The sequence below is a fragment of the Octopus bimaculoides genome, chromosome 1 (genome assembly GCF_001194135.2).
Source record: "Octopus bimaculoides isolate UCB-OBI-ISO-001 chromosome 1, ASM119413v2, whole genome shotgun sequence".
Classification (NCBI taxonomy): domain Eukaryota; kingdom Metazoa; phylum Mollusca; class Cephalopoda; order Octopoda; family Octopodidae; genus Octopus; species Octopus bimaculoides.
In genome coordinates, this window is record NC_068981.1 from 57732988 (window position 1) to 57760302 (window position 27315).

General features: G+C 35.8%; 1 protein-coding gene across 4 annotated transcripts in view; it reads right to left on the reverse strand.

The window, feature by feature from the left end:
- LOC106869155 (alpha-aminoadipic semialdehyde synthase, mitochondrial) overlaps positions 1-27315 on the reverse strand; it is a 101852-nt gene that overhangs the window by 26998 nt on the left and 47539 nt on the right. For 3 of the 4 annotated variants that reach the window (XM_014914763.2, XM_014914762.2, XM_014914764.2), the window contains exons 5-12: positions 23864-24010; positions 19130-19208; positions 18561-18688; positions 17238-17512; positions 15675-15786; positions 8338-8397; positions 6404-6474; positions 588-608 (exon numbers count right to left, since the gene is read on the reverse strand). In XM_014914763.2, the coding sequence (XP_014770249.1) occupies positions 588-608; positions 6404-6474; positions 8338-8397; positions 15675-15786; positions 17238-17512; positions 18561-18688; positions 19130-19208; positions 23864-24010 (893 nt within the window). The remainder of the gene's footprint in view (positions 1-587; positions 609-6403; positions 6475-8337; positions 8398-15674; positions 15787-17237; positions 17513-18560; positions 18689-19129; positions 19209-23863; positions 24011-27315) is intronic. The other variant, XM_014914765.2, reaches the window with a different exon arrangement.

Sequence of the window (27315 nt, forward strand, 5' to 3'; positions counted from 1 at the left end):
TATACTCATATATTTATTAAATATGTATTCATATGCACAATTTTCATAATTTGAAGATGAAGAGACCCTTATGGTTTCCTAATAGCAATTAAGATCATTATATTATTTGTTCCACATTGAGTGATGGTGGATCAATAACGGTGATGAGTGAGTACACATTCTCTAACTTTCTCTTCTCCAATGTTTATTTGAGTGTTTTCTTTTTCTTTCAGCTTGTGCACTTCATTGAAAGGTTACGATCGAAGGAGAGACCGCATTGTCTGACCTACAAATGTTATTAGCTGATTCTCATCAATTACAACAGGATGTTGGAAAGACGACATCAAGAACAAATTTTAAAGTGCTGTTCTCAGTCCATCAGTTTATATTCTTAGGGTTTGCAGTAGTAATCTACTAATGGAAAAGGATCCCAGTAAAAAGAGGCCATAACAAAATGTTGAGGTGTGGTCCATCAGCTGATACAATCTTGTACTGTTGTATCACACGATTATGAAAAGTCAATCAAAGGCTAGTAGTATTCAGTTGGGATTCCACATAGTAAATAACATGCAAGTTTGTAAACCACTTCAGTTGTGGTTTCCTCTTACCTCTTGGAGTAGGTTGAAATCCTAAAATTAAAACAATTACCAAGAATGATGCATGATGCAAACAATTAAAAACAATATATCATTATCCGTTGCAAAAATGTTCCTGTTCCATCAAGCATTTAAAACATTTACATCAACATTATTCAAAAGATCTAAGACATTTTCTCTCTCACAGAAAAGTGAAATCTCCATTATTCATTTTAATTAACACAGCTACATACTGCAAGTCAACTTCAAATTAAACGGTTATGAGTAAATCTAAACAGTCTACCAGTCCATTTAATTCTCTTCAATGCAAAAAAAAAAAAAAAAAAAAAAAAAAAAATTTTACTTTGATTAAAAGCTTCTCTTTACCAATGACTCACATAATTATTTTCTATTTCAAATACATCTGCATTGACCAAAGCCTTCAACATCTACAAATTTCAGCCAGCAGGTGAATTTTAAATGACCTGCAGTAATTAATCTTTTGTGCTACTTATTCATAGGTGTCAGACAGTCTGATATCCACAAAACGCTGGTCTCTTCTACACTATCCATCTTAAATTCCATTCCTATTTCTACCTTTGCACTTAATAAAACTTTAAACTACACTTATTAGAAACAAATATACTGTATAAAAAATTTTCTGATTGCTCCTAACAGTAAATTTGCTTTATGTAAGACTTCTGCAAAGTAACCCAAAACACTCAATATAACCCTTGTTCACCGGTTTCAGGAACTAGAATACCAATACCATGAAGTGGTTTTCTGTAAATACCAATTATTCAGTGCAGTTTCAAAAGAACTCTCTAATCCATTTCAAAATTCATTTCCATTAACTTCTCATGATCTTCCTTTATTTCCACATTAAACTGAAATGGCTTTTTCCCCAATATTGAAAGCAACACCTACATCTCTTTTAATCAACTTCAGAGCCCTTCAAAGACATGTTATTTGCCAATAAGACAAACCTGTATTCCGGCACACACATTAAATGCAATACTTGTAGCAGGACCTACAAACAAATAGCCATTTCTTCCAGCAGTGTAAACTTTTATCATCTTCTAATGGAAATCAAATAAGCCAAAAATTAGTTTAAAATTTTAAAATACAAATGTTATTTTGTTCAAGAATAAAGAACTGCACCTCTGTTAGACATCTCTTAATTTCATATATCTTCATTACATATTCTATGGTTCTCAATGAAAGTCTTGTAAATGTTCTTGAAAACTTCACATATGTCAAAACTACAGCAAAGAAAATTCACTTTCTCTTTAGGGAAAAATATTTTAGCTTTGAGCAACTGTCAATTCTTAAGATAAAATATTTCTTCCTAATTAAATGTGGTGCTTGGGCTTGCTGTGCAACATCCCTACATTACAGAAAACCTTCCACTGTTTGTTACTGACTGGAATCATCTTTTTGTTTCTTGTAGCCCACCTATAAGAGTTGTGAGTTTTCATAATCTAGTGTTCACTTAAACTCACCAATGACACTCATTTCTGTCTCCTCAGACCCATGTTCTACATCTTTCTCCACAACTATCATTATAAGTAAGTCTTCAATCTAAATATTGTAACTGTATAAAACACTCTTCATGTATTTTCAAAATATGCAATCTTTTAAGTTTTCAAATTCTAAAATCAATCTTTTTCTTCAACCCTCTAACTCATTAAAATCTCAGGTTATCAGAAATATAATGTGAAACAGTTTGAACAGGATTAAAAGAAATGTAAGTAAGGAATTGGTTGATTCTCCAAAGTTAGTCTCATTTAAAACACACATATACACAAACTGAAAGTCATTCTTAGTGGTTAATCAAATTGGGATGAAGTTCTCTACATTGAATTAAGTGAGCTATGTATAATGTGCTTGACCAAAGAGGTGCAAAGAAAATGCCTATCAACAGTTTGTACTTGAGACTTTTAAGTCAACTGTCCATCCTACAGTAAGTAATCTGACTACTTTCTATAGAAAATATTGGTGAGTCTAATACGAACTCTCTGATTGGAACTTGTAAATTATATACCTTTTCTAAGTTAAAATTCTTAAGAGACACCTTATACATATAAATGTCTATGTAGCTTCATTTACTTTTTTGTACAATAATTGTCATATAAGCATCGTCTCATTGCTATTTCAGAATAACACAGAAATGTGCAATCACTCTCTAAAACATTTGTAATAGGTACTTTAACAAGTCAATCATTGAATCTGTCCTTCTTTTCAAACATATTCTTATTAACTTTTTTAATGTAATAAACAAATATATATAGGTGCAGGTATTGATGTGTTGTTAAGAAGCTTCATTTGCAACCATGTAGTTTCAGGTTCAGTCCCACTGCACAGCAACTTGAGCAGGTTTCTTCAACAATAGCTTCAAGCCAACCAATGCCTTGTGAGTAAATTTAGTAGATGTTAACAGTGTGGAAGAAAGTTGTGTGTGTATGTGTGTTTGTCCCCCATCGACAAATTGACAACCAGTGTTGGTTTATTTATGTCCCCATAACTATTGGTCTCAAAAGACAAATAGAATATGTACCAGACTTTAAGCCCATTAAAAGCAGCATAAAAAATCATCATCATTATTTAACGTCAGTTTTCTATGATGACATGGGTTTGATGGTTTGACAAGAACAGGTAAGGCCAGGAATCACAACAGGTTGCATTGTTTGGCATGGTTTCTGAAGCTGGATGCACTTCCTAACACCAACCACTTTACAGAGTGTATTGGATGTTTTTTTATGTAACACCAGTACCAGTACTTTTAATGTGGCACCAACACAAGTACTTTTTATGTGAGACTAGCACCAGTATCAATTCTGCAATGGTGAACAGGTTTTCTTGAATACAAGGCACCAGATATCTTCGTCCTCTGTTATTTCCTTTGAGATCAGCCTTCAATACTTTGTCGTATGTCTTCCTGGCTTTCCCTCCACTTTGAGTAATTGGCACTTCTGTATGCAACTGTCTACATCTATATACATCATACAACCAAACCAGCACAGTCTTCTCTCTTGCACAATGCATATAATTTCTCTTATGCCCAACTTTTCTTTCAATACACTAGTGCTGTTGCTCATGTACATTGTATTGGGTCATCCCATAAATAATGTGTTTTTTTTACAACTGCATGAACTAAAAGTCAGTTGTTATAAAAGCAGGTAGTAATTTTACCTTGTACTTATTCTTAGTGCAAGTTTTGAAGAGTGCAGTTCGATTTTAACAATTATTTTTTCAAAGCTATAATGGAAGTGACAAAGGAGCATATTTGGCATATTTTGCTTTATGAGTTCAATAAAGGCAACAATGCAACAGAAAGTGCAAGAAATATTAATGCAGTATATGGGGATTGGACAATAAGCGTAAGCCAGTGTTAATGGTGGTTCCAGAAATTCCGAGCTGGAAACTACAGCCTAGAAGACAAGCCTCATCCTGGAAGATCTGTAGAGCTCAATGAGAAAGTCCTACAAACTCTGGTGGAACAAAATCTCATTGTAACTGTTGAGTAATTAGTAGAGAAGCTTAGATTCGGTAATTCAACAACTCATCAACACCTGCGTGCCATTGGAAAAGTCAGCAAATTGGGTCAATGAGTTCCTCACAAACTTTCTGAGTCTAATCACGTGCAGAGAGTGAATGTGTGCTCTTCTTTGCAGTCATGTCTCAAAATGAACCTTTTTTTAGACCGAGTAGTGACTGGTGACGAGAAATGGGCTCTCTATAAAAATGTCAACCGCTGAAGAGTGAGTAGGGAAAGGAGAAACACCGGCAACCCAGGCTAAAGAAGGTCTTCACTCACATAAGGCGTTGCTATCTCTTTGATGGGATAGGAAAGGTTTAGTCCACTTTGAACTTTTAAACACAAACTAAATGATAATAAAAGAGATCTACTGCAAGCAGCTTGAGTGGCTTAAGTCAGCATTAGAAGAAAAACAACCATCTTTGATTTCAAGACAAAAGGTGTTCTTCTGTCAGGATAATGCTCAGCCACATACAGTGAGGATGACATTTCAAAGGCTGGAGCAGTTTGAAAGGGAAATGATGCCCCACCCACCATATTCACCGGACATTGTCCCTTCTGATTATCATTTATTCCACAGTCTTCAAAACCATTTGGATGGAAAAAATATGAATTCTGTAGACAAGGTCAGAACAGTACTGGAGGAGTATTTTTCGTCACAGACAAGTGAGTTTTGGAAGAGGGCCTTGCAAGTCTACCAGATAGATGGAAGAGCATTATAGAAAATGAAGGAGAGTATATTTTAGATTATAAAAGAACCCTGTTTATCTTAATTTTGAAAAATAAAAGAAGTATAAAAAAAACTGCATTATTTATGGGATAACCCAATACATCCAGCAGAGTATAGTAGCTTCATTCCTCTCTGGCTTTTGCATGTCTTGCATTCAAGGCCCTTGTCTCACTACCATGTAGCATTACTGTTCATATACATGCATCATACAATCTTCCTCTCACTCAGAAAGAGAGAAACTTTTGGTTACCAACAAAGTAAAAGCTCTCGAAATTTTCTCCATCCTATTCTAGCAATTACACTTTCTGTGTGCCCCACCCCACAGATAATTAGGTCCCCTAGATAACAGAAATTATCCACTCTCTCTAGAGTCTCCAGGGCATTTGAGAAAATCTATTTCCTGAGGATCTGTAGTTTTTGTGGCTCCTGTGCATCTTCCACATACAAACACTACCTTCTCTGATAACCTTCCCATAATTTCACTGCACTTCTTGTGTGCCCATAGCTTGCACTAGGTAAACTGTACAGAATTTTTGCCTACATTTTTCCTACATATTGAGCAGGGCTATTTACCTGATGGGGTTAGGGGCCTGTCTGTTTTCTTGCTTACTAGAACTTTAGTCTTTGCTAAGTTGACTTTAAGGCCCTTTGATTCCAGGTTTAGCTTCTACATCTGAAATTTCTTTTCTAATTCTGTTACAGAATCTGCTATAAGAGCAAGATCAACAGCATACAACAATTCCCAGGGGCAGCCAATTTTAAATTCCTTTGTATAGCCTGGAGGAAGATGATGAATGCCTACCTGTACACTAAATTCATCACTATACTCATGGGTAACTCTCACTCTAATGAGAGAACCTCTGTACATGGCTTGTACGGTTTTCACAAGCCACTCATCAACCCCTAACTTTCTCAGAGCCTACCATATCAGAAAACAGAGTACTCTGTAAAAGGCTTTCTCTAAGGCAACAAATGCCAAATATACTGGCTTTTTCTTAACAAACATACTTCTTCTGAAGTTGTCTGACTATAAAGATAGTGTGAGTAGTGCTTGCTCCTGGCACGAACCCAAACTGCATTTCATCTAATCTGATTCTGCTCCTAATTAATTGAGCTATAACACTTTCCATAACTTTCATGACCTGGTCCAGCAACTTGATGCCTCTGTAATTACTTCTATCTACGGCATCACCTTTACCTTTGTAGCAGCTGACTATAATGCTTCTACACCAGTCATTGGGGATAACACATTCCTGAATAATCTGATTAACTATACGGGTGACTAGACTATATCCTACTCAGTCAGATATTTCAAGCATCTCAGCAGTGACTCCCAACAGACCAGGGGCTTTTGTTGTCATCATATCCTTAATTGCTTTATCTATCATACTGCTGTCAGCACAAATAGCCAGTCCCTCTACTGGTTTCACATAGGGGAGATTCCCTTTCCCCCATTTGTTCTTCACATTCAACATCCTTTCATAGTATCACATCCACACTTCTTTCTTTTTTGAGTCACTGAATACAAGCATACCACTGAACACAAGAATACAAAAATAAAATTTTAATTTAAACTCTCACCTGAATTTATTCCTGAGGTCTTCTATATATTTAAAGTTGGGTGTCAACTGTCCATTTGATGTAATTACAGACTGTAAATATACAAAAATATAACCAAATATTAAAAAAATATTTTTGTTGTTAAGAAGGTATACAGTTAATTCTACACTGCTTCATTTTAACTAGGTATATTTTGGGATAGTATATCAAATTCTGTAACAGAGGGAACCTAATTGACTGAGAAAGTGGAAAACATTTGATAATAGTGTATATGTTATGTAGTTGGTGGGTAACTGTTGTAATTGATAACAAATGAAATTCCCTCTCTGTAGTTAAAGTAACTTAAATTTTGCATTTATCAGAAATGTGATCTATTAGTAGTGGGATGTAAGCAGCAAAGAACTGAATATAGCTCATTGCATGTATTCATTGTGAAGATCCAAGTTAGCCTTGGTCAAGAAATACTATGGCAAGAAGGAAGTCAGCTGAATAATGAGGAATGACCCACATATTCTCTTACAAGTAATATCAGTAATGCATCATATAGGGTGCAATGTAACAGAAAAGTGAAAGATGAATAAAGAGTAAATGGGTTTATGATTAGGGAGTAAATTTCAGTGGTTGAGGATTACAAGGATGGTGACTTTTCAAGTAAATCTATATAATGCAAAATTAATAAGGATACATGTTATATGCTGGTTGGAAGATTCCTGATGTATATTGAACCGTACGAGATAGTAGGAGAAAGCCACAGAAGGCTAAGAATGAAGAAGTTAGAAAGTCAAGTATTTGTAGCCAGGCGACACTTCAGTCACTCATTATAATTCCACTTACAATAAATAAAAACAAGTTAATTGCCTTTTAACTGACACATAAAGAATGGTGTAAAGGGCAACGTGATGTATGGCTTTAGTTTCAGTTTCCAAATTAGAAGGATGTTTCAAAAATACATTTATAGCTAAATTCATAAAAGAAACCTTTTAAAACCCTTCTGATAAATGTTCTTAAAAAAAGTAATTGTTAAATAAATTAGAATTTATATCTTTCCGCCTTTCTCTTATTCAAAATCTAAAGACCAGAAACTTTCTTTTACAGGCTCAGTCTGGAAGTGGTGTCCATAACCCTTGCAGGCTCCTTGAGCTGGTCAGGCATTAATGTTCAGTTTAAATTTGTTACTGGTCAACACAGCAGGAAAGAGATTCTAAAAGACTGTTGTTCTGGAGAGAAAGTAATGGGCATAGTGTTAAGTATGGGGCCAAGAGGAAATGGGAGTAGTGGACAGAACAAAGGTGACAAGAGGTGGAGAGATGAGTAGGTTAAAGAAACCTTAGCAAACTCTAAGGAGCAGAGGCCATTACAGTAGCAATAAAAAAGACAGAGAAAGGAAACAGCATGCCCGAGAGGAAGTGTTGTACAGTATGTAATTGTGTGTTGAGTAGTTGCGATGTGGTAGTGGTCAGATGACCAAACAGGTGCAGATACAGTTTGTTACCGGTTAGGTTTTGAGGTGAGAAAGAAATCAAAGGCATTTGAGATGTTTGTGTGTTGGTCTGGAGTGCCAATGGAAGATGAAACAAGTTAACATAAGAGTTAAGAGTAGTAAAGGATTCAGTTTCTGCACTGGTAGCATTGGTGTGGGATGAAGTTGAGAGCTATGAGGAGTTGCAAGTGATGAGGTCACCAAGGATGATGATCAGAGTTGTTAGTTGAGGAATTTGGAGAGTGATAGAGGGAGTAGATGTATTTGGAGAAATGAGAATAAACTTTGAGCCAGAGTAACTGGATGTCTTTCTTGGAGAGGTAGACTTTCTGTGCCCTACAAAAGTAGAAGAACAAGAGAAAAGTTTTAGGGAGAAAAGAAAAAGGAAAAAGAAGTAAATGAAGTTTTAGTAATAGACTTGAAAAAAAAAAAAGACAAAAGAACACCTTATTCTACAAAACTAAAATTAACTTACATTTTTCACTGCTGGTGACACATTATAGTCTTCGAATGACTTCTTAGCATTTGATTCAATCTGTTGAAAAAAAAAAAAATAATTACAAAAGGACATAAAAAGAAAACAAAAAGTACAGCCTTAAATATATATTTTCAAGAATAGATATTGAAAATTACTTTATACTGTATCAATATAAATGCTGTGATGATAAAATATTTGTATTATACAAACTTTAAATGTGTAAAGATTAACTGCTATTGCTGTGAATGGCTTATAAAAATCCATTTACTTTTTCACACTATGCATGAAGAAAATAATAACATATCCATCCTAACAGTTTAGTTAAAGTATGTGATCAAGAAATAACATGAAATCTGCTTTATTGAAGTAACTGCATAAAGTCTACTTCCAAGCAATTTCAAATTTTATTTCATTTTGTTAAACTAAGCAGCTTGCAATTTAAAAAAAAAAAATTTCAAAACTGTTCAATGCTGAATTAAAATTAAAAAGGTAATTATTTGTTTCACAGGGTAATACAATGTAAATTAATAACCTTTCGCAATTTGTGTAAAATAGCTAGAAAAACATCTATTGTCTAGTGTCAACAACGAAATACTTTTTTGATGTATTCATTTCCACAAGCATCTCACAAATATATAGCCACTGGCATAATTGTGTGGTTAAGATGCTCAATTAGAAACCACATGGTTTCAGGTTCAGTTCCACTGCATGGCATCATGGGCAAGCGTCTTCTACTATAGCCCCAGACTGACCAATGCCTTGTGAACGAATTTGGTAGATGAAAACTGTGTGGAAGCCCACTGTGTGAGTGTGAGTGTGTATGTGTGTGTATCGCCCACCACACTGCTTGACAACTGGTATTGGTTTGTTTACATCTTTTTAACTTAGCAGCTCAGCAAGAGACTGATAAAATAAGTACCAGACTTTAAAAATATATACTGAGGTTGATTTGTTTGACACCCTCCAAGGTAGTGCCCCAGCATGGTTGCAGTCCAATAACTGAAACAAGTAAAAGATAAAACGTGATGTATACATGTACACAGTAGATGCCAGATCACTGGTTAAAAAGCTCAGCAACTTGTAATTATTTTGATAAAAATATACACAAAAATTAAAATACCCAATATTTTATTTGCTTATTTAGAATTGAATTTCCATTATCATCATTTTTACACACTAGTATGGGTTGGAGGAGTTATCTAAGTCCAAGTCACTTCCTTTTTTTTTTTTTTGAGCTATTCCCATACAGGTTGGAGATCACATCAAGCTTGTATGTTCCACTTTGGCATGGTTTCCATGGCTGAATGCTTTCTTCTTATCAGCCAACCTCATTACAGAGTGCACTGAGAACATTTCAATGTGATACAAGCACTAAAAGCCCTCTCTTGTCTACAGCAATACTAAAGAGTTATCTTGGTACTGCACTATCTTTGTTCTTTCAGAGGCACCAGGGAGCTTGCTTAATCACCAGTAAGGTTGCAGAATCCCTTTCTCTCTGCATTGTACTGGTTTGCTGGTTCCTTTCTTTCTCCTAGAACTCTGGTAAGAAAAGAATCAGTGTGGTAGAAGCAAGGGGGTGGCAGAAGACAGTAATTAGGGAGAGACACAAGTATTTTGGTGAGGGAGGGAAAAGAGATGCAAGACAGCAAGATAGATGAAGACCAGAGAGGAGTTCAGTAGAGAGTAGCAAAGATGGTTGATGGCATATGAACACATTAGGCGAAAGACACTCAAATGTAGATATTTTACATCCCAACCTCTATCATCATTTTTGAATATTTGTTTTCTATGCTTGTGTAGGTTGGGAGAGTCTTCATCATTGCAGCATTTTGCCACTCATAATCCTTTGTCATCTCCTTCATCAGGCTTATGCTTTTGAAATCAATCTCCACCAGTTAATCATATCTTCTTTAGTACCCCCTCTTCCACAAGTTTTGTCCACTCAGAGTACCTGGCACTTTTTTTTTTTCATATAAGTGACATCCTTCATGCACATTACATACCTATATCATGTACTAATGTCTCTTTTGTATAATAATTTGGCTCTTCTTATATCAACTCATTTGTGCTCCATTGAATATGCACATTAGCATTATTAGAAATAGTGACATACACTGGTTTCATCTCTTCCTAGCTTTTACAAATCCTCCATTCATAGTTCATGTCTTATCATGCAATATCACATTTCATACCCAAGCGTTATACAATCTACTCTTTATGCTGAGAGAGAAACTTTTTGTTACCAGTAGAAGTAATAGCAACGTACTCTGAATTTACCCTTCCTGTACTAACACCATCCACCCTTATTGCTAATAATATCACTTAGGTAACAAAAGATACCAACCATTTCTAGGGAACCTTCTGAGCTTTTAAAAGAATTTATTTCACATGTACTCTTACTGCAAACTACTATTGTGCATCTGGTACATACAAAGTCTACCTGTGATCTCACTTCTTGCGAACTTGTACTTTACACTGGGTACACCATACAAAATTCTTACTTTTTTTCTAAGCACTGAGCATGGCCACTTCTCCAATGGCAGTAACAGCTTTTTTTTTCTTTACTCTTGTTAGTTAAAACAGTCATTGCGAGTTTTATTTTGAGGCATCTTAAGTCTCAGCTTATTTGTCTATCCCTGCAGTAGACTTTCTTCAGGTTGACAAAAGCTAGACTTCTGTAGTTGTTTTGCAAGAATGAGAGCATCTATCATATCCCATTTAGGCATAAACATGAGGTGCATCTTATCTAGAATAATGCTCTTCCTATCAGTTATAATTCTTTCAATAACTTCCATAACCTTGTTCATCAATTTGATGCCTTCTCCTTACCCCTTGTAGCAACTGATGATGATACTGCTATAGTAATCATTAGGAAGACATTTCTCTATACTGATTAATTCTGGGTGAGATTAGCATGACCTACTTCATCAGATACATTCAGCTTCTCAGTATAGTCCAGTTGCCTTCATCATTGTTCTTAATCATGCTTTTCATAGTACTATGTTCAACTTTAATGGTTGGTATTTCTGTTGGGTCAAATTGGAGGCAGGTCCTTTCGTTCCCATGAATTCTCCTTACCAAGCAATCTCTGCTTTGTAGCATTTCCACGCCTCTTTCATTTTGGCATCAATGAAGGCAAATGCACTGCTACCATTCTGTATACACAACTGCTTTTCAATCTAGAACTGTTCACATTTCTGATTCTTACACCACAGACTATGTGGCAACTTCTTACTTTCAGCTTCTTTCTTCACAAAGTATACCTAATTTCTAGCTTCTCTCTTAGCAATTCGATATTGTTCTTTACTCCCTTCTTTCTTCCAAACCTTTTAGGCTTAAATCTTAACTTTTATTTCATTCTCTTAGATAATATTCTACTGGCAAGTTACTTTTTGTCTTGGAACTGTAAACCATCCATAGACCTGGTCTGTGACTTTCAGTAGGTTGCCTCATAGAAACCCTCAGTTATTTCTACCAGCTTTTTCTGGTCATATGATTTGACTGCTATTTCACTGAACCCACATCTGGCTGAAGAATCTTTCAGCTTTCATATTTTTCACCAAGCTGTATTGTGTCTCTGATTCTAACTCTTATCTTCACCAGTCACTAGTCTATGTTAAGTGGTAAATTCACCACAAAAGAAGTTCTTAATGCTCACAACTTGTTGCCTGTTCGATTTCTTAGTGAAAATATGTAGTCTATTTGACTTGAGCATCCATCTGACTGGTGATCAGATGGCTTACTGGTTTCTGAAATTAGTGTAGGTCATTTACAGCACAGAACTCCAGGAACCTTGGTCTTCCCTATTTCCTTGTACCATATTCATAAACTCCTATGCTGGAGAAGCCAATAACATGTCCATTAAAGTCATCTGCTGTGGAAACCAGTTCTAATTGTATTATATATGCAGAGATAATGTTGCTGTTGTGTTGTCCATCATAACTTCATTATTCTACAAGGTGTCAGACAACTTCAGTTACTTGATCTCACCATTTCTTAGCCAACAATATGACTATTCCATTTGTTCTATTACTGGTGCCCTCCCAAAAGAATTTATGTTTCTTGCTTGCAACAAATCTAGCTGAGACTTGTGTACATAGCACGCATCTACTCGTTGCCATTCCAATATCTCTACAATCTCTCTATACCCATCTTTCTTGATGCTAATATTAATGCTAGCAGGTATAAAGTTTCAAACCTTACAGGAAGAGGGGTGTTTCCAGTGGTGGGTGGGTTTGCTTATTTTCTGCTCTGAAAGGAAGAGTATTTGTGCAATTGTTTGATGATGGTCAAGGGGCTCTTACACATAGCCAGAGATTTCCACCTAATCAATAATTATTACCAATCACTAAGGTCCTACTGGAGACTGGAATATATGTAAAATGTCCAGACAAGGATACTGACAGATCTCATCTAAGTCCATAGATAATGATCACTGTTGATAAACATGTTTTCCATGCTGGCATGGGTTGGATGGTTTGACAAGAGCTAGCAAGCTAGAGGACTGTGTCAAGCTCAATTGTCTGCTTTAGCATGGTTCCTACAGCTGGATGCACTTCCTAATGCCAACCTCTTTACAGAGCATACTGAGTGCTCTTTTTCATGGCACCAACACTGGCAGGGTCACCAAGTAACTTGCAAAACAAAAACCTCTTGACTGAGAGGAGAAATAGCATTGAGTGAGGTGACTTTGTGTCAGTGGATGAAAGATTAAAAATAATAATAAAAGGCTAGAGACAGGTGTCTTACTGTAGAAGAGATACAAGGATACCCCAGTTGAAAAAGAAAAGAGAGACAGTCTTAGAAACAAAGACTGAGAGGGAGAGAATAAGAGAGATGATGGTGTTGATGTATCAAGACATACCCTAAAGGTACAGTGGGTGGGGGTGAATATGTGAAATGATACAGAGGAGTGGACTGGATGAGTGGGCAAGGGGGACAGAGGATGAAAGTTCATAAGAATGAGAGGAGAGATGGTTAGAGATGGGACAGAGATGAAGCAAAAAATGGTGAGAGATACAAATGGCGCAGTGGGGGTTATGTGAGGGCAACAGGCATGATAGCAGACAAAAGAAGTGTTAAGATGGAGTATAGCAGAGGGGAGAGATCAATGGCTGAAGGCACTGAAAGAAGGTGATTGGTGGAAACAATGGGACAAGGAAGATAATGAGAAATGGAAGTGGTTCAGTTGGAAGAGGAAGGGAACCAAAGGGAGGAGATGTAGTACATGTTTACTCTGCCCTCAGGTGATTATTGTAGCCAAAAAATACCAGAGAGAAATGATGACTATTAGGAGATGAGTGACAGAGAAATTAAGGTGAGACAGAGCCCTGCACATACAAGCATTTACCAAGGTGATTTTAGGATAGCAATTCTATTGTGGTGGAAGGGTGTTCTTGAGTACACCAAAGCACCAGACATTTCAGTCCTTTGCCATTTCTTCCATAAGGCTCAGCATTTTCAGATCGACCTGCAAAACTTCATCCCATGTCTTACTTTTTTTCTAGTTCTTTTATAGATTCTATTATGAGAGCAAGATCATCAGCATAAAGTAGTTCCCATGAGCAGTTAGTCTTAAATTCCTCTGCTATGGCCTGGAGGATGATGATGAATAGGAGAACCAAATCCTGGTGAACATCTACCTGTACACTAACTTTGTCATGGTTAACTGTTACCTTATTCAGAGTACTCCTATACATGGCTTGTACAGCTTTCACAAACCATTTGTCTATCCCTAGCTTCCTCAGAGACTACTATATCCCAGAATGAGGTACTATGCCAAAGGCTTTCCCCAGGTCAACAAATGCCAAGTACAACAGTTTATTCTTAGCTAATACTTCTGAAGTTGCCTGAATATGAAGAAAGTATGTGTGTATTCTTTAAGATATTGTGTGTGTATGTGTGTATATACACACACGCACATGGCACCCAGCTATAGAAACCATGCCAAAATAGACAACAGAACTTGGCATAACCCTCTGGCTTGCCAACTCTTGTTAAACCGTCCAACCTATGCCAGCATGGCAAACTGACATTAAATGATGACGATGATGATATTTATAGGGAAGGCAGTCAATCAATAGACTGTCTTCAGAGCACAACTTGTCAAAAGAATTTAATAATGATAGATTTCATGGAAATTGATGTGAAGTAGAAAGAGGTGTGGGCACACTGGTAAGAATGAAATACACTTGTTTTTTTCCTTTAAAAATAAATAAATCTTAATCTCTAACACTCTAAAGCCATTTCTAAGACATTTCAACCTTACACATGATAATAGCAGCAATGAAGCAACTGATAAATATATGGATAAGAGTTTCTTATCTTATTCACACGTCATAGTAGTAGTCATTGTACACAAATGCAAGATGGCTATATTTATTTATCTTACTGGCTTGAGTTTAAAGAATTACTATAAACCTTGAGTTTCAGTTAATTGCAGTCAATATAGTAACTAACATTCAAGGTATACAAAGATAAAAAAAAAAGCAAAGGAATCCTCTGAAAGCATTTGTAAACAACTGGTTCTGGCAAAAAATGTCTACCGTGCCAAATTCTTTCATTTAAGCATTGCTATTTTTTGACTCAGTAGCCACTGAAATTATCAGTTTGTTCTATAAAAACGTTTTTACATTTCTTATGCATTTTTGAAAGTGATAAATATATCCTCATCTGAATTCCATAATTTAACCTAAAAAGTCACTCTGAAAAATGTTAGTACACAAAAAAGAGAATGCCACAGAAAAACTATCAGTAATAAATTTCATGCTTTCCCAGCTATTTCTTTTTTTAACTTTCAAACTGACAAAATGAGAACATTTTCATAAATACTAACCAGTGAAGGAGAATGTTGAAAAAGATTTTTTTATAAGAAATCAAAATTCTAACTTGAATTAAAAACACAATGTAAAAATCTGAAATTTGAATTCAAATCAATAAAGTCTTTCATTTTTCAAATATTTCCTTGAGTTTCAATTTAAGTTCAAATTTTAGTTCAATTTATGAGAAAAAATAAAACATGCCTTATATCAAATTCAATGAGAAAGATGAAAAATGCGTCTGATATAAGAAATGGAAAATGAATGCAGTAGAATTCATCTCATTCTAACATGCGGACCAGTGGGAAAATGCAAGAAATGAAAAATAGGTAAACTGGGTCAACTAAAAATTGAACTGGTATTGCAGGTAGATTTTAAAAACGACCACTATCACTATAGTTTTCACACCATTACTACAGTACAATATTGTAAATTTGATCTTAAATGCAACTAAGTCAAGTTGTAAGGACAATGATGGGAAACAAAGAAGAAACTTTGTACAAAACATTTACAAACCATGTCATAAACATGAGGCAAAAGTTGACCTCCAAAAAAGTCTGTAGCTTCTCGTGGTATTTGAGCTGGCATGTTGCTAATTGAACAAATCAGAACACCATCACCTGCAAAACTAACATTTGTACAATCTAGAATTATAACTATAGTTTGTTTTTTAAAACATTGAAAATAGAATAAATTTATAATGTACCAATACTAATGATTTCCAAGAAGAAACAATATACAAATATTAGCACTGTAACCTTTAAGAATACAACTTAGCAATTAATAGCACCTGAACCTCATACACTATAGTTAAAATATTAGTATCATATAAAAAAAATTTAGCAAGCATCATGCAAAGCTTACAATAAAAATCTATATCATATTAGTACACAATATACTACACTAGTATCGCAACACTTGGTATTACTGTATATCATTTTAACATCATTCAAACATTTAACAATGGATACATTATAAATATTCAATTATCATTCAATAACAGTCAATATCACAATAGGTTCACACCCAGCACTCAGTAAAAATAATCCTAACATTACCATATCAATTCACTATAGTTTCTTCATTATAAAAATAACTTTTTTATCAGTTTTTTTTTCTGTGGACGGTTTTAGCAGCAACAGTCCTTTTTTGTCATTCAATATCATAATTGTACCTAAATTTTACTTAACTGTAACACCTTCAGATAAGCCTGAAATACTAGTATCTCCATGTCTCATAGCAACTGAACTCACTAAACTCTCGTCCTCATCATCATCGTTTAACGTCCGTTTTCCATGCTGGCATGGGTTGGACGGTTTGATTGAGGGCTGGAGAGCAAGCTGCTGCACCAGGCTCCAATCTGGTCTGGCAATGTTTCTACAGCTGGATGCCCTTCCTAATGCCAACCGCTCTGAGAGTGTAGTGGATGCCAATTCATAAGTTTGAGCATTTTACCATATGCTTAAATAGCCTTTCTCATTATACCCTTACCATTAGTATAATTCTTGTGAGAAGCTTAACTTTCAAAGATCTAATTAACCTTTAGTTGCTTTCATAAAGGAGAATGCAAACTGAATTACATTGGCGTGTATTTCTTGATTGGAAAGAAGAAAAAAAAAGGGAGTTTTTAATTTCAGAGAATGTGATCTTAAAGTGGTAAGAACATGCATCTATTGATGCAACAGGTTTAAATTTAACCAACTTTCCAGTCATATTAGAGTGAAATGACAATGCTGAAGACCTGAAAAATCATGTATGGCAAATAACCATCTTACATCAGCATATTTTGATGATTCCCTATTTAAATAGGGGCTAGTGGACAGGGTAAAGCCCACATTCTCAAGCCAGTGTTGGGCAATGACCTAGTAATAAGCTCAACACTGAATCAATTTAGACATGAGGTGATGTCTCCCAGACCCATAGAAGCTAGTCGAATGAATCCATCAACAAGAGATGTCTAATCTGGGTTCTTATATGTCATTGTGCTCAAATGGAACTGATATATTTTCCATACAGATTCCCTTGGTAAGGTCAAGTGTTGGTGAAACATTTGAAGAGTCATAAATGTAACCAAATTACCTTTCTGTTTCCATATGTTGCTCAGCATCGTAAAGGCAAAATGGATGATCAATTGTGGTACATTCCTTCATGAATTCTATTGAGCCTCCAGGATCGGCAGAGATATCACAGATAGCAAGCAAACGATGGGGAAGAAGTGGACAGCCTTGCATGGATGATAGCCATGGTGTTGCAGCTGGTTTCAATAAGTTCTTGGCATCGGGGATGGTTATAAGTCGAGGAGTGTTTACAGACCAGTAGATACCATTTACTATGCAAGAGGCATATGGTGCTATCTGAAAGTTTGAAAGATATATAACAATATAATTTACTTGATAAAGCAAGGATTGCTTTTCAGTTAGACAATGTAAGAAATATGTTGCTGACCAAAGACTTAGATTACAAAATAAATCAAATAGAAACTACAGCTTCTACTGCTACTACTATCACCACCTCAACAATTCATATGTGTTGTTCATAACATATGAGGCAAAAAACACTATTGAGCTCAAGTTTCCACAGTATTATCTCCTATGCAGCTTGATCTTGTGCCAGTCCACAATTGATATCCAGACATTTCAGGTTACTGCTGACATTCTCTATCCAACATTTCTTCAACTGACCTAAGTGATGGACAGAAGATGCTGTTGTTCTGTAAGCTGAGCATCTTTTTTTAGCCATTTATTCTTACGCACTACATCATTCTCCATCTGATACCAGTTCAACTTCAAACATACTTAAATGATGTCTTGGTTCAGATAAGGAATACTCAAATGATTTTGTAAAGCAGACTGTAATCACACTTGTCATTTCAAGTGAGGTAGTTTAAAATAAAAATATTATCTACCTTGTATGCTTGAAAACAGGTTCAGCAGTTTATGAATTAACTAAAATTTTATGTAAAAGATATATAAATAATATTATATGCAAAGTAAATGATACATCAATATGTGAAGGTGCACAGCTCAGTGGTGAGAACATTGAGCTCACAATCATGAGGTAGTGAGTTGATTCCCGGGCTGGGCTGTGTGCTGTGTTCTTGAGCAAAACACTTTATTTCACATTGCTGCAGTTCACTCAACAGTAGAAATGAGTTGCGACATCACTGGTGCCAAGTTATATCAACCTTTGCTTTCCTATCGTTAGTGAAAACATCCCCAATAATGGGAGAATATTATCTTGTTTGGGAACAAGTGAGAACTGGTGACAAGTAGGGCATCTGGTCATAGAAAATTGCTTCGACATATTTTGTCTCTCCATGCAAGCATAGAAAAGTGTATGTTGAAATGATGATGGTGACTTTAAAAAGGAATAAAAAAAGATTTTATTTTGATGCTTACTTACTTTATGACTAAAGACTGAAATATATCTTTCTGGATGAGCTTCAAATTCTTCTGCGTCAAAAGAACCTTCATCTTTTCGGACAAAATGATCTTCTCGACTGACTACACAAGCATAAAGTTTGTTTGTGACTGTAATAAAAACAATAAAATTACAAATATTTCTCTATATAATTTTATTTCTACGTGAGTGTATTATTGAGAGGGAGAGTAAGATAGAAACACACATATACAAACAAATAGATAGATATTAGATATTAACAGAATCAAAATGAGGATGATATCTATTTTAAATAGTGTTTAATGTGTGAGATCAGAAGAAAATGAATTTTAGGATATATAAATATATTGCAACAGAGGCCAAATCATTTTCCTTCAGTCTGAAATCTTATACTTCATAGTTTTCATATAGTTCTTTATTTTATAGTTAAGGCCATGCTGGAATATCATCTTCTGTCTAAAGATTTTTACAAAATACATTTCTGCATTCTTTTCAGATATTAAAAACAAACTAACAAAAAAAACCTCAGATTGTGTACTGCTATAAATAACTGACCAAAAAAACACACTAACCTCCTTGTTGTACAACTTTAGGTAAGTGTTCTGGTTCAATGTATTCAAATGGAAGTTCTTGGAATACCTCTTGTGCCCCCTACAAAAACAAAACACCAAGCAGAAAATAATTAGTTATTTCTTTGTACAAAAAATACTCAAGAGTTATAGCAGGATAAGTTGATAGGGTACTTTCTGTGTGATGGGTCATTGACAAATATGTTTAACTTTTAGAGGCCCAATTCACATAGTCTTAGATTTACATCAAGGGGAGGTACATTTCTCTAGTATGAACCAAAAAATGTATAACTTGAACTCATAAAATTGCATGCAACAAATCCTGCAATAATTCTGGAGAGGAAACTAGTGACATTCTGCATCATTAAAAATGCAATATAAATAGCTCAAACAGTGGAATATGTTTTAAGCCGAGAGAAACCTAACAGAGAGAGGGTAAAAATAAGTTCTTAACATCAGGACACACACAAGTGAAAATTAAAAATATCACGCCAGCATATTCTCCTTTGAATAATAATAAAAGGACAGTTTTCAGAAATGTCAAAACAACTCTATGAAATATTGGCAAGTATCTACATCCAATTGGGTTGAAAGCATACCACTAAAGGATTTAGGAGTAGGTGTGGCTATGTGATTAAGAAGTTTGCTTCTCAACCACATAGTTTTGGATTCAGACACATTGCATGGCACCTTGGCTAAGTGTCTTCTACTACAGGCACAGGTCAACCAAAACCTTGTGAGTAGATTTGGAAGACAGAAACTGAAAGAAGCCTGCAGTATTTGTGTTTCCTTGTCTTGATATTGCATGATCATTATAAATGAATATGATTCATTTCCAATATTCTACGAAAACATTACTGGCCATGAGGAAATACTACCTTGCTTGGAAGCAGGTAAGAGTTGGCAACAGGAAGGACATCCAGTTGTAGAAAGTCTGCCTTAATAAACTCCATCTGACTCAAACAAGCATGGAAAAGTGGACATTAAAATGACGATGATGATCATCATCATCATCATCTTGCAGTGTATGTAGGGAAAGTCACCTTGTAAGAGGAAACTATATCCTTTTTCAAAAGTATATTCAGGACATTAGTGAACCTATCAATTTTACAGAATAGGTTACAGAAATAGCTAATCATAGCTAGATGAACTGAATCATATCAGAATTAAATGTCTTAGTAAAGGATATCATGCTGAACAAATGGCAAGATACAAACCACCATCAAGTCAGTTAGTTATCCACTCCCTTACCTACTTTACAAACACTGCCATCCCCATGTGGGCATGTACAGCCACAGCAGATGTTGCACCACCATCAGCAGCTGACACAAATTCTCCATGCATAGATCCATGGTCACTCGAGATTGATGGATGCATCATCATCATTTAACGTCAGCATGGACAACAGACGTTAAATGATGAAGATGATGATGCATCAATCAGTCTCGAGGGACCATGGATCTGTGCCCGGAGAATTTGTGTCAGCTGCTGATGGTAGTGCAGCATCTGCTGTGGCTGTAGCAGGCCCACATGGGAGCGGCAGTCAGACATACAGGAACTGCATTTAAAGAAGCTTTCTACCAGCACTACTGGCTTTTCCTTGGTGAACAAGTTCCAGTTTCTCTTCCCTTCGCAGTATTTGTCTCCAGCATGGGTGATCACTTGAAACCTTCTCCCATCTCAGGACATCCAGATCTATTGCCTTCATATCTCTCTTGCAGATGAGGTCAACCTCATGTTCTTCTGCTGGTGACCAATTCTCCATACAAGAGGTCTTTCAGGATCCTCCCATCTGGCATGAAATGTGCACATCCAAGCCAGTGCAGACAGTGCTGCTGGAGCAGGGTGAATATACTGGATATCTTGGTGTGGTTGAGAACTTTGGTGTTGGTGACTCGGTCAGTCCACCTGATATCCAAGATGCATCTCAGATTACAAAGGTGGAAGACATTAAAAAGCTACTTTTGTCTCACTGCCATAAAATAGCGTGCTGAGGATGCATGCCTTGTAGACGGCAACCTTGGTGTGTGTGGTCAGTTTTCTGTTCTCCCAGATTCTCATTGTGAGCCTTTGTGGCAAATGTGGAGGATGCCTGTCCAATTTGCCTGCTGATCTCACAGTCCAGGAAGAGATCATCAAGAGCCGAGGTAGGTGAATTCATGGATTACCTCTAGCTTGTGTTGTTGACGGTGGGGTATGCTTGATACCATGGCCCAGTATGTTGGTCTTCTTCAGACTAATAGTCAGGCTGAATCTCTGACAAGCCTTTGAAAGTTTGTCCACGAAGTACTGCATTTGCTCCTCAGAGTGCACTGTCAATGCTATGTTATCCATGAACAGTATTTCTCTGATGAGTACCTGACAAACCCTGGATTTTAGCCTCAACAAATTATTTAGTTTACTGTCTGATCTGGTGTGGAGGTAAACGCCATCAGTTGATGTTCTAAATGTGTGTTTCAGCATGACTGTAAAGGAGATGCCAAACAGGGTGGAAGCAAGCACACAGCCCTGCTTCATGCCGCTACATATGCTGAATGCTTCTGAAGAAGAGCCATTAAACTGAACAACAGCTTTCATATCTGCATGAAACAATTGGACAATCCTGAGGAGTCTTGAAGGACAGCCAATCTTGGCAAGGATTTTGAACAGGCCATTTGTACTAACAAAGTTAAAAGCCTTTGTGACGTTGATGAAGGTGATGAAGAGTGGTTGTTTTTGCTCTCAGCAGCCCTGTAGCTGTTAAAGAGAGCCTTCTGATCTGAAACCACACTGCGATTTTCTGTAGTCTGTTCAGGACCACATGGGCAAAGACTTTCCCAACAGTGCTTAACAGTGAGACACCTCAGTAGTTATTGCAGTTGCTTCTGTCCCCTTTGTTCTTATGTAGGCTAAGTACTTGTACACCTGATGATCTTGGGTAGGATGTCATCCAAACCTGGTGCATTTCCAATGGGCAAGCCATCAATGGCCCTGCTCAGTTCTTCAGCAGTTAGCAGTGTGTCCAGCTCCTCCATGACAGGTAGATGTTCCATGGTGTCTAGTGCACTGTCCAGGATGTTGTTTTCCTTGGCATAGAGTTTGGAATAATGTTCCACCCATCTCTCCAGCTGCTCTCTTTTGCCCTTGATGACTTCCTCTGTTTTGGATTTGAGTGGAGCTATCTTGCTCTGCGTTTGGCCAATGGCTTTCTTGATACCCTCATACATTCTGCGAATGTTGCCTGTGTCAAGCAACAGTTGGATGTATTCATGTAACCAGTAGTCATTTGCACAGTGCGTCACTGTCTTCTGCATGTTATACCCTATGATCTCAATGCTTGCAGCATTGACCTTGTGGGTTGGTGTTTGTGCTTCAATAGGGCAGCATGCTTCCTCTCTGTGGGCATATTGAGCTCTTTCACACTCACCTCAAACCAGTCTTGTGTCATTTTCTGCCGCTTTTTAAAGGCCCTCAGTGCAGTGCTATGGGTAATGTCCCTGAGAGAGTCTCATCTTTGCTGGATATTACCTTGCACTGGGTCTGCAAGAAGGGCATCTTCCAGTAACTTGAGGAGTGCATCTGTCTCAGCAGGCTGCTGAGTTGCAGTAGCATTGATATGCTGCTTGCCTGGAGGCTTGGCACAGTGCATCATTTTTGGTTGGAGTTTGAGATTGCAGCAAACCAGGGAGTGGTCTGTATCACAGGCAGCGCTCTGAAAGGACCGAATCAGGAGTATGAATCTTGTTAAAAAAAGAACATGCTAGTCTTTTAATACATTGCCTAGACCCCTATATGTCTCTTCTCTCTCACTCTTTCCCCCTCTTTGTATCTCTCCATCTACTGACTGCTTGTGCCGCCGCCACCATCATCATCATCATCACAGAAAACATTTTTAAGTTAGTCTCAACTACCCATTTGTGGACTTTAAACAGTAAGCCTGCTCTGTTCCTCTGTTAGATTCAGAAAAATAATGAGGTTCAATAAATTAAATGTGAAAATAAAATAAATAAAATCAATAGTGGTTGAATGTATCAAGAAACATTGATTTCTGTGAAGAAGGGCTTTCGTCATGTCAGTCTAATCAAAAATGTAAAAAATTGTTAAAGGAAACGAACACAGAAGCTACTAATTTCAATACTTCTCATAAATAATTCTTAATTTAAAGGAACTCAGTGACTTCACATATTATAGAATTCCCACAAAACTTTAAAAAAGTATGCCAACATCATGAAATTGTCTAATTGTGTTTTAGTAAAAAATCTGAACATTTGATCTGATGGTTTAAATTATCATCCATTAAAAAGTATAAACTTGTTATATATAGTAATGGAATCTTTCTTCAATACAAGACCTATTTTGTAGAGTACTATTTATAGATGAGAGAATCAGTCTCAGTGTATTACAGGTGCAATCTTATTAAATAAAAAAGTAATAATAACAATAATGTTCAAATTTGAACATTAATCTTCATCATTTAATGTCCACTTTCCATGCTGGCATGGGTTAGACGGTTTGACTGGAACTAGTAAGCCGGAAAGCTGCACCAGGTTCCAGTCTGATTTGGTATGGTTTCTATGGCTGGATGTCCTTCTTAACACCAACTACTCTGAGACTGTAATGGGTGCTTTTTATGTTCCACTAGCATGGGTACCATTTACATGACACCAGCATGCTAGACCACTGTTCTTAGTGAGACGAAATGATAAATAAAGTTTATATTTGTCATCTATAATTTATAATGTAATGAAAGCAACATACCTGAGATACATTTCCAGATCCTGTGAAAATAAAAGTAAGTGGACCAATTGATTTAGGCATTCGACCTAGGGCTATTTCATAACCAGCATCTCGAATAGCTTGGAGGGCCATCTGACTGCTCCGGTAATTGTGGCTTGCTCCTATATGCTAAAATAGAAATCCAGCAAATCACCAGGCATTAATCTCATACAAATGAGAAATAAGAAATTTTTATATAAAAGACAAAGATAGAAACAGCAATTATTACCATTATCAATAAAACTACAAGGTGTGTGGGGGTTAATTCTAATTACTACAATATGTTGTACCCCTCGACAAGGCATTTAACATTTAGCAACATAAAAAACATTTAATTGTTAAAAGTGGTTCAAAAAATGTATGCAAATGCTCAACCTTACAGAAGCTCTTCTAGGCATACTATCATTGAAAAACAGAGGTAAATATAGTAATAAATTAGAAAAACTACAAATATCTTAGTTTCCTTCATCTACTTTCTTTGACAGTTAGATGCAAAATTAAAAATTCAAAAAAAAAAAATCAATTTAGTAAGACAAACAGCTGTTTGATGAGAATAGCAATAGCAGAATGTCACAGGTTAGCTGCAATGGAAAGTGGTCAGTAAAAGGACAGACATTTTAGAAGGGGAGTATAATTGATTAACTTGAATAATATGTGATGAAATTTATTCTAATAACCCTGAAAGACTATAAAGTAATGTTGAATTCCTGCTGTTGTATAGCATTCAACACAGATAATACTAAATACTGTAGGGCTCTTGTACGAAACCATTTTTGTCACTCCACTACTTTCAAAAATAGCAGTAATAATAATAATGGTTTCAAATTTTGGCACAGGGCCAGCAATTTTTGAGGGAAGAGGGGAAGATGACTACATCCACCCTAGTACTTCACTGGTACTTATTTTATTAACCTCAAAAGGATGAAAGGCAGAGTTAACCTCAGCAGAATGTGAACTCAGAATGTAAAAACAGATGAAATGCTGCTAACCATTTTGTGGCATATAAACAGTTCTGCCAGCTTACCACCTCAACAATAACAATTCTTTCTACTATAGATATTTTGTCCATCTTTACGTTCTGAGTTCAAATTCCATTGAGGTTAATAAATTTTAACAGAATGATGGATAGTAAAGCAGTTGAATTAAATAAGTTGAGTTATAATCAAGCCTTTGATATGTATGTTTTTGAGACATTATTTATGAGACATTATTAATGATATGGCTTATGTTTAGTTCTGGTCTCAGTAAAAACCATGCCAAATCAGACTGGAGTCTGGTGCAGCCTTCCAGCGTCCCAGCCCAGTCAAACTGTTCAACCAATGCCGGCATGGACAACGGACATTAAATGATGATGATGATATATATACATATGTGTGTGTGTGTGTGTGTGTGTGTGTATGCATACATGTGTGCATGTGTCTATGTATGTATGTGTATATATATGTGTGTCTGTCTGTATGTATGTATATGCATGAACATGAAATTACTTGTCTAAGTATTAATCTTTCTTTCTCCTTCTATTGGGTTGGTGCATAATTATTGCAACTTTTTTTTCAACAAATTTTATTCAACAAAAACATCTTGAAACGATGGTCTGACCATTTGCCAAGCAAATAGGAAGCGGTAATTGAAGTAGATGGTGAATATGCTCTGGAATAATCATTTAACGATGTTTTTGTTACATGTTGTTATTGTTTTCATATATATAAAACTTTTCTTGATTTCATTTACTTTTCTCCTCTTCTCTTTCTTTTTCTTCCTCATACGTTTTTGTATTATTAGCACACAAAAGTTTTCAAAATGTCCAGGGGGAAAAGGTTTTCAGTTTAGTTGTATTTAGCATAATTTCACTTATGATTAGATTTTATTAAATTTTCATTAAATAAAAGTAATTTCTGTTTAATAGGTATCACATTAAAAGCTATTAAATTAAAAAGTGTTTGTGTTGTCTTCTATATAAATAAAATCAGTGGGGTTGCAAAAAAAATTCATAATTTCTCAAATTTTCTTTTTTATAGCATATAAATCCATTTATGGGGGAAAAAATATTGAAAAACACCAATACAAGCGATAGTGATAAAGAAACAAGGAGGGTTGTCTTATGATGTACAAGAAACAACAGACAAATTGCCCTTAAATCATTCACTTTTCCCTCTGAAAATATTCAGGTTTTTTTTTTTTTTTTTAAATACCTAAAATGCTCTTCCCATGGTTTTGAAGTGCAAAAAACAAATTGGCCAAAATAGGACCAGAGTGGGATGATTTGTTCCTGAAAGTTATGAGGGAAAAAAAAGTCAAATTGTGTGAATTTTCTGAAACTTCTTTCCAGTTCCTCAGAAAAATTCTTTCCCATAAATCCCTATATACTATGAAGCCACAACATCTAAGTGGTATTTGTAGAAAATTTTAAGAAGTATCCATTTTTCTGGATGTTATGAGGCAATAAAGTCGGGAGCATATTCATCTGTAATAATGCCCTTTTATTTATACAATTTTTTCATCTCATGTTTATTTCATTCATTGTTTGCTGTGTTCTCTCTCCTCCTCCTCTCTTTCACACACACACTGCAGATGGGCTGCTGAATTGAAATCTCTATGTTGCTTTGAAGGGAAAGTAAAACTTGACGAACTGCTTCTCGCTCTGTTGGATTACCATGATGTTTGTTTAAACAACAGAGATTATGACTGATAAAACAACGAAAGCAATATTTACTAAGCAATGAGCACTATTATACACAAATAATTAGATGTAAAATATCATAAAACTTATTAGAATTGTGTGTGTGTGTGTGTGTGTGTGTGTAAGTCCATATCTTTGTAAATGCATGCCTATCTATCTAGTTATATTCCTACATGCATATTTTTCAGTCATTTGTCCTTTTTGTTTTTTACATTTATATGCATTTATTTCTATTTATCTATGAGATTATAATGCCGTGCACCTGTGTGTAGTCATGTGTATATCTTTACTTATACATGCCTTTGATACACTAACTGTATGGACATATAAGTGACTTTTGTTAGATTTCTTTGTATATATATCTATATATAAAAAAAAAATATGCCAAGACACAACATATCCAAACACCAGTGTCCCAGAATGCCCTGTGTAAATGAGATAAGTGTACTGAACATACTGTTGTGCAAAACAGAAGTTATTTTGCTAAGACATACACTACAGCTAGCATATTTTATGACTGAAACTGCCTAAACATGTTAAAAACAACTATGCAAATATTCATTCATATTTCTATGTCAGTGTCAATAGATTTCTGTGCATATGTCTATATTGATGGGTACATGTATATATGTGTGTGTGTCTTATCATGGCTGCCGAATAATTGTCACATATTATTTCCAGATAAATTCCTCTATTTACATAATATCGAGGTCTCTTTCTTTCTTTTGCTGTCTTACCTTTTCTATCAATATAT